This window comes from Mya arenaria, chromosome 14 (genome assembly GCF_026914265.1).
Source record: "Mya arenaria isolate MELC-2E11 chromosome 14, ASM2691426v1".
Taxonomy (NCBI): Eukaryota; Metazoa; Mollusca; class Bivalvia; order Myida; family Myidae; genus Mya; species Mya arenaria.
The window spans coordinates 21,231,530-21,239,652 of NC_069135.1; the positions used below are offsets into that span (position 1 = coordinate 21,231,530).

General features: G+C 34.1%; 1 protein-coding gene across 2 annotated transcripts; it reads right to left on the reverse strand.

The window, feature by feature from the left end:
- LOC128218443 (cyclin-dependent kinase 9-like) lies at positions 1-7,212 on the reverse strand. Of its 2 annotated transcripts, none has more exons than XM_052926110.1 (4): positions 6,996-7,212; positions 4,638-4,719; positions 4,415-4,505; positions 1-1,473 (listed from the first exon to the last, which is right to left on the reverse strand). In XM_052926110.1, the coding sequence occupies exons 1-4, from the start codon at positions 7,136-7,138 to the stop codon at positions 638-640; spliced, it is 1,152 nt and encodes a 383-aa protein (XP_052782070.1). In that variant the 5' UTR covers positions 7,139-7,212; the 3' UTR covers positions 1-637. The 2 variants fall into 2 exon arrangements, with proteins under 2 accessions (XP_052782070.1, XP_052782071.1); XM_052926111.1 differs by lacking the exon at positions 6,996-7,212 and adding an exon at positions 6,743-6,963.
- Positions 7,213-8,123: the final 911 nt, after the last annotated feature.

Genomic DNA, 8,123 nt, shown 5'->3' on the forward strand with positions numbered 1-8,123 from the left:
TTTTTAAACGTACAATGCTATTATAAACTGATACAACCTTGACATTTTCGGCAATTGAAACCTTATATTACTTCAATTACAATTTGTAGCATTTTTTTGTCAAATTTATTATGTTCAAGCCCTGCATCGCATGATACCATGTTCTCTTTTCTCATTAACCCCCTTTCCCTCTTTTGCAGCAGCACCCAGTCCTTTATAAAACCCAGCTTAAACCCTAAATTTGAGAGTGGCAGGTACAAAGCCACTCCCCAAGTGATTTATTATATATGAGTATCAGGGTGTCTACAAGTACAAGTAAAGATAAAAAATTTGCTAACAACCTTTAATTTCATCGGCAACTTATAAATATACAAACTTGTGGCGTTTGCCATCTGTTATCAAGACTTTTGATACACTGATTCAGATAGTTCAAAACAGCCTTACTCCTAGAAATGATGGAAAATAATGTGGAAACAGTGTGACCATGCAACGTAAATTTACTTTGAGGTATTTCCAATAAAACATGTACTTTTAACAAGAATAGCTAGCAATGGCATTCACACATAGATCAGTACTGTTTTATGAACTTAAATTATTTATTTTACTCTCACAAAATCAAAACATAATTATACACAAATACTTGGCAAATTCGAGTTCTTCAGAACACTCGTTCAAAGTGCTGGTCCATGTTCTGATTAGGGCGGACCTGAATAGGCATCTGAGGTCGTCCTGCCCCCTGGGGCCGACGGGGTGGAGCCAGGTACTCAAACATTGATGTAGAGTGCTGGGCAAGCATTCTGCTAACATCCTGCGGTGGGGGATCCTCCCAGAAGAATGCGCTATCTAACGCTGAGTCTGAGTCAATTCTTTTTGAGGGGTCAAGGCATAGCAACTTGTCCAAAAGGTCAAGGGCATATTGGTCTTTCACATAAGGCTTTAACCTTTCCTTGACCTTCCTCTTCTGTCCATCAGGAACTTCCAGCTTGTTATACATTTCAAGTTTATCACACCCAGGCCAAACTTCGGGCTTAATTGAGCCGCACAGCTGACTAATCAACTGTAACTGATGTTGTTCCGTTTTCCCTTGCATAATGGGCGATCTTGTCCACATTTCTGCCATAATACATCCTGCACCCCAAATATCAATTGGAGGGCCATAATTCCTCTCACCAAGTAACAACTCTGGAGGTCTATACCACAATGTGACAACCCTGTTTGTATACTTTGAAATATGACTCAATGCTCGAGCTAGTCCAAAGTCCGCCAACTTGAGAATTCCCATCTTTGTTATTAAAATATTTGCGGCTTTCATGTCTCTGTGGAGGATTTTGTTACTGTGAATGTAATACAGTCCGTTCAGCAGTTGTTGCATGACTTTTTTTATCTCGCCGAGGGAGAACATGACATTAGCATTACTCAAGAGTCCAGCCAGATCATGCTCACAAAATTCGAAGATCAGGTAGAAGGTGCTTTTGTATCGGTTGTAGGGGGTTGCTGAAAAGAAAAAAGAATCCAATTAATGAAATGTTTTATATTAAAATTCAGACTACCCCCTAATGTCAAAGGCTTGTCATTTGTTGTAAGATGCAGGCATTTTTTTACATCTAAATCTGAGGGGAAAATGTGCGTCTTATAATCAGTCATTTACAGTACTTTAAATGATCATACATATTGTTATAATTACATGTCAAATGGAACTCATTATAATTACTAGCAATAACTAGCTGTGGAACAGATTGGTGTTAGGCAACTTTCATCTTAACACTTATCAGTAACAAAGAATGTTTGATAAATTGAAATGTTTAAAGTGTGCCTCAGAGGGATGAGCTCTAACTTGGACTCTTCAGTTTTAGTCAACTAAGGGCATAACTCAACGCTTTTTAAAAAGCAAGATTTATGGGCCTTGCTACACATATTTACTCGTGCAATTTCTATACACATTTAGTTAGGGACAATTTCAGGTTTTTGTTTGACTTTTACAAACTATCAAAGTAAAAAACTCGACAATTATTAATACCTCATTACCTGGGTAATGGGCCTTGCTACACACATATGCAAGCAATTTGTATCGATCTGGTAGCATGTGTACAAAGATTCATATAAATATCTTGAATGGTTTAAAATGGTTTGGCAAAGTTAAAAGTATTGCATCATAAAGTGGCATAACTGGGCAATAACTATGATTAATTGGGATTGCTGTATACCGTAAATGACTGGGTATTAGACGCACTGTTTTCCCTCAGATTTTGATGCAAAAAAATACCTGCGTATAATACCCAGTAACAATTTTTTGAACTTTTTTTCTGAGGTCAATTTCAAGCCGAGAGTTTGTTTAGATTTATGTAGAAAGGGATGTTACTCGCGTCATATTGATCGAGTATATACGGGTTAAAACGGCAGTTGAAGATCGGGATACGGTATATCGTAAGACGTTTATAATTTCAACAAAAATATTTTTCGATTAAAGTTACCGTAATTCACCTAAGAGTTCGGACACTCTAAATATTTGGACACCCATAATTATTTCCCAAAATAATTTATTTTGCGTACCTAATTTTCGGACACCCAAAGGACATCAATCATAACTTTCATAGTTACCAAGTTTCACAGACGAAGATTATTGATTTTTATCTTTACAATGCCTGGCTAGATTACCTAACCGTATACACCACTGTGACAATTTAATTAGTTACTACCCATCCTAAACGATTTATTGCCTGTTGAAAAGGAAGTGTGATATATTTATTTGAGGATTAAACAAACAACAAGGGCAATCAAGGGATTAAGAAAACATTGACATGGCATGTTTGTAAAACGATCTGCCAATAAGCTTTCAAACTTGTACCACACTTATAGACTATATGAAGCAATAATCGTACAGTTATACATTAATCCTGCATAGCAATGTCCATGCTCTCCACGAGATCCTCGTGGGTATAACTGTAAGTTATGTGACGTCACACAGTGTGACTCTTTGATCTGAAGCCGATAGAATGTCTTTATTCAGTTCAGTGCATGTATAAAATGGTGTTTTAATTAACTTCATGAAGGATTTACACTTATAGGCGTAATAAATAAGTTTATGACCATTGATTACTACGGATAAATTAATAAGTGGTAAAAAGCAAACATGAAGAAAAAAGGGAGGTTAAACAAACATGTAAATAAAATGTAAAAATGATAATTTTCTATGTATTCGGAGAGCGAAAAAAATAATTAATTTATGGTGTCCAAACTCTTGTGAATTACGGTATTCAATATTATTTTGAATAATAAATTGAATTAAATAATAATCAAACTTACATATAAAAAAGCAAAGTTGGGCACTGTCAAAATATTTTTTGCATAACATAACTTTTCATTCTCGACAGTATGGTTGTATGGTTTTAAAGATAACCATCGCCATTTTCACGAAAAAAAATTTTTTGTCACTGTCAACAAACATGGTGGCTGAAAATGCTGGACGATTTTGACATTTTTTCTATGCGTCTTTTAACCAAAAACATAGATTCAAAGTTTTTTTCTCGTTTTTTTCACAGATTTTTTTCCCTGCGTCTAATACCCCCTATCGTCTTATACCCAGTCATTTACGGTATGTGTGTATTGTCTCTTGCACCATGTGAATCAAGGTTCATTTCAATATCTTAATTTAATTTTTCCTGCAACAAAGCTATGACAACAAGACTTTAATTTCTGCCAAAACAGATGAGCTAAAAATTGCTCATGTAAAATTAAAAGATTTTATTTATATTTTATATAATAAATCATGTAAAATAAAAATATAGAAAGGGATTTACATGGCAAGCACCAAATAAACGCTATGGACACGGTACATATTATCATCACATTTGAAATAAATCCAAATTTTATAGGGTCATAAATGCTACTTTGGAAGGCAATATTTTGCTGCAAATGAAGGCTATAAAGAAAGATAACTTTACTATTTATTCCTCATATTAAATGAAACACTGCGCAGTCTGTGCCGCTTACGTAGCCCTGTCTTCAGTCTTTTACTAGAGTTTGATTGACAAATCTTTTCACAAAACCACTCCTGATGTAGCACTGTCAAAACACTATTTTGGAAAGAAGTTTGTTAAAGTGTTTGAGGAAATAAATTACCGATTCAAACTCTGGTAATTAAACGAAGACGAGGCTCTCTAAGCGGCATAGACTGCCCTTTGTTTCATTTGAAATGGTGAAGAAAAAGAAAAGTTATCTTTGTTTTAAGTCATCATTTTAAGCAAAATGTTGCCTTCTGATGTAAGAAACAGGCCATATCTTGACTCTTGCAAATCTGATTTTGACTCTTGAAAATTGGACCCCAAGAGTCAATGACAGACTCTTTGAGTTTCAGACCCTATTGAAAGCCCTACAGGTATATACCTTTTGTTTTACAAATTTCTACCAACGTAACTATATGGTCATGCTGATATACCTTTTGTTCTGCAGATCTCTATCAAGTTGACAACATTTTCATGCTTAAGTTGTTGCAGGATTTTGATTTCCCTTAGGGCTGTGATTGGGAACTGTAAAATAAACAACATGGAGTGAAGTAAAAATAACCACAACAAGTCAATTTAATTAATATCTGTAATTTATAAGTCAAAGAACTTGATTATAAATTCTATATTATTATTATTATTTCACTATAAACCTACCCCTTCTTTTTCATTCTCCATCAAGACTTTCTTCATAGCGACCACTTGCTTTGTTTTTCTGTCCCTGGCTTTGAACACCTCCCTGTGAACAAAGAAAATGAAATTGGAAACCAAACTATGAAACAAAAGGCTGCTTATATATGCAGACACATTAGAGCTAAACTAAGCACACAGTAAAAATTGAAACAATTTATTTCAATTCAATTAATTTGATATAGTACTCAGGCAATACTTTTGATAATATTCTAGGTAGTAAAAATGGCTTATAATAATTATATATCAGAAAGTCACCATCTTTAAAAAACAACTTGTAACATCTTTCCTAGTACAGGTTCACATTTTAACTAATTCTTTGCCCCAAATCAATCATCTTTAGAACAGCTTATCTCCTTGAATTTTTTTTTATAGGGCATAAATCCTAAACAATTAAAAAAGACTTGCTTATTTCTAAAATAATACACCATTCTTAAAAAGTTTCCTAAATTTTAGGATGTTGAAACAGATGATGATTTGAGATTGAACTTAAATGCAAACAAACATAAAAAAACTTGTGAGGTAATAACCTGCCAAAAGCTGACCTCACGAAAATACATGTACATGAAATTATGATTAATAATTATGCTTAATTTACCACTCAGCTGTTAAATCATATTATTATTTATTATTATGCTATTTTGAAAAGCATGCAAGCTTGATTTTTATTCATAAATATCTTTAAAGAATGTAAACATAACTGAAGAGACCAAAAAAAGGGATGCTGTCCCCCACTCTTGTTACATGTGACCTTTTAAAATAAACCAATGCATTGGTTTTTTTAAGAAAATACTCAACGAAACTTTGAAAGTGTTGCTAAGTCGGTATTGATTAAGACATCAAATAATTAATCACTAAATGAATGCATATTTAACAGGTGCTTGAGATTTTCGTACTGTTTGGGCAGCCATGTTAACCTCCGGCAATGTCAGAGAGGTAGATTTGGGTCTCTAAGACAGTAGATTGGGTTCAAAAGCGGTAGAATTTCTTTTTCCCTTGTATTTTCCCTCAGAAACAATGATGAATACAATGTAAACAAAAACCTGATGGTTGTTACTTTACTTTTTTAGATTTTCGGAAAATACGTCTTAAATATGTCATGGGTCAGGGTCTTGTCAAATGTCTGTGTTTTTGATTGAGAAAACAGAAGGAATATTAGGTCTGGCTAGTGAAAACTAAAGCTTATATTTAGTAGAGCTGCTGAAAAATCAAACACACTGCCCAACAAGTCTAGTGCAGAGTGTAAGATCAGATGACTGCAAAATTGTGGTTAATTTTGGCACCAAAATGTCATAAAATGTTTTACATTGAGGATAATTAATATCACTTTGTGAATGTTATTTTTAAAATGTTTTGATCAAAGTATTATAATATATGTCACAATTATGTCTTAAGATTAACTAATAATGCTGATTAGTAAAATGCCAATTAACAAAGAAGGGTGATTCAGGGCTTCCCATAAAGGAATTTTGGAAGTACATGTATATTACTCCCTAGAAATGCTTTAAAACTATCAAAATTGATTTCTTGGAAGTTCCAAAAAATTGGAGAAAAGGCTTGGAAGTTCAAATGTCAAAAACTTTGTGTCAATATTACTTTTATGGTCACAATTTCAATCAGTCTTGAAGTAAAATCAATTAGTTTAATCTATATCTGGGAATTTGGCAAGTTATAGTTGCAAAGTATTTGATTTTTAACATACTAGTTGAAAAATAGTGGGAAAAATATTCTATTCAAGTCTTAAACTTCAGCATTTGTGTAAAAATCTTCCAATATTGATGGACAGGAAGTTCAAATTCTTTGTGTAAGCCCTGGTGATTAATAGGATGCCAGTCTTTATGCACCAGTCAATTGTATCCACGGGTACCCTAGGTCCGGGGAATAGCGGGGACTTGGTGGGCCATGGTTACAATTGACTGGTGCACTAGTGCCATTAATAAGCCATGATCTTAGCCAAGTTGATTATTGCAATATTTTCCATACAGATTAGTATGGTTGATAGAATTATGAGGGGTTTTAAATTAAATTTTAAGCCCAATTTGTTTTCATAAGTGTTAGTTTTTCTCGAATACCTGGGAGAGGTGTATGGTGGCTTCAAGTGGTAGATTTTACCTATTGCCAGTAAAGTTCTGATGTCTAGTTTGGGTTTGGAAGTCAAATTGATTTACAAATAAAAATTAAATTGTTTTTTCCTCCAATAATATCTGATTTGTTTTCGGATTTTACTCCCTTCCGTCGTCAACAGACACAACTAAATGACTGTAGGTTAATAAGTTAACACTGGAAAGTGATTATGCTTTAAACGAAAGTAGAAATTGAGGCTACCCAAAGGTTCCCTGACCAATTTTAGCCAGTTTCTCATATTTTCCAGAATCTGGACAAAAAGGAAAATCTAGATCTTCGTGTCTGTTTGTCTGGCGAATTGGTCCCCCGCCAGGATGGGATGTGGGAGGCTGCGAATGGTGCATTTTAAAACAGAATTTTGGGGTTATTGCGAATGTGCGACATTGGTTTTAACCGGAAATGTAAAAAACGTCAGAGTCTTGTGAAAAACATGCCGAATTGTACAGGGTTACTTACAACTCTTTTTAAGCTCTAACGGGAACACGACAAATCGGCCTTTTACCAAATCGGGCCCTTTTCGCCCCCTTTCTGATTTTGTACAGAGACATTTCCGCCCCTTAATTTTATTGAAATTTTTATCTTAAATGTAATTTAAACAGTAGAAATGTTCAAATTTTATTTCAATAGAAGTTCAACTGTTACAAATCTCATTACAACTGTTGTAATGAGATTTGTAATTCAACATAAAAACATTATATTCATGAAGTATTGATAATATATCGGAAGAAAGATCGAGGCAATATATTTGTACTTTAATACACATATAAATATATATAACAAAAACTATTTAACGACACAAAAAATGTATATTTAAATTACATCTAATTCACTGTACCAACTGTCAAAACTATATATCAACGCCTAAATGCCACAGTAAATGGCACCCACATTCTTGAGGAATTGCTTACATGTGACCTCGTGTGGCATTGAAGTCCTCTGGAGATCCCTATTACGATGGTTATGAATATATAAAAGAAATAACAACTGATAGTATATAAACCATATCGCTAGAGTACCCTACCCTATTGTTTTCATTATATAGGCGGTCTTATCTTTCTGTCTTTCGATCGATCTGTGACAGTTTTTGTTTAGAAAGAATAGAAAAATGTCTGCATTTCAGTACAAGCGCATTGATGTTACCGTTTCTAAAATGCTTAAACCTGAACTGCTCACACAAATAATACCCTCTATCCACATCCATCACTGCCCTACGATCCTACCACTGCCCCATCTGGAATTTTGCCATACATTAAAGAAACTGACAATTAGCGTTTAATTCTCGTATAGTCCGCTGTCGACTGTCTAATTACAAGATCCACTCAAACCATT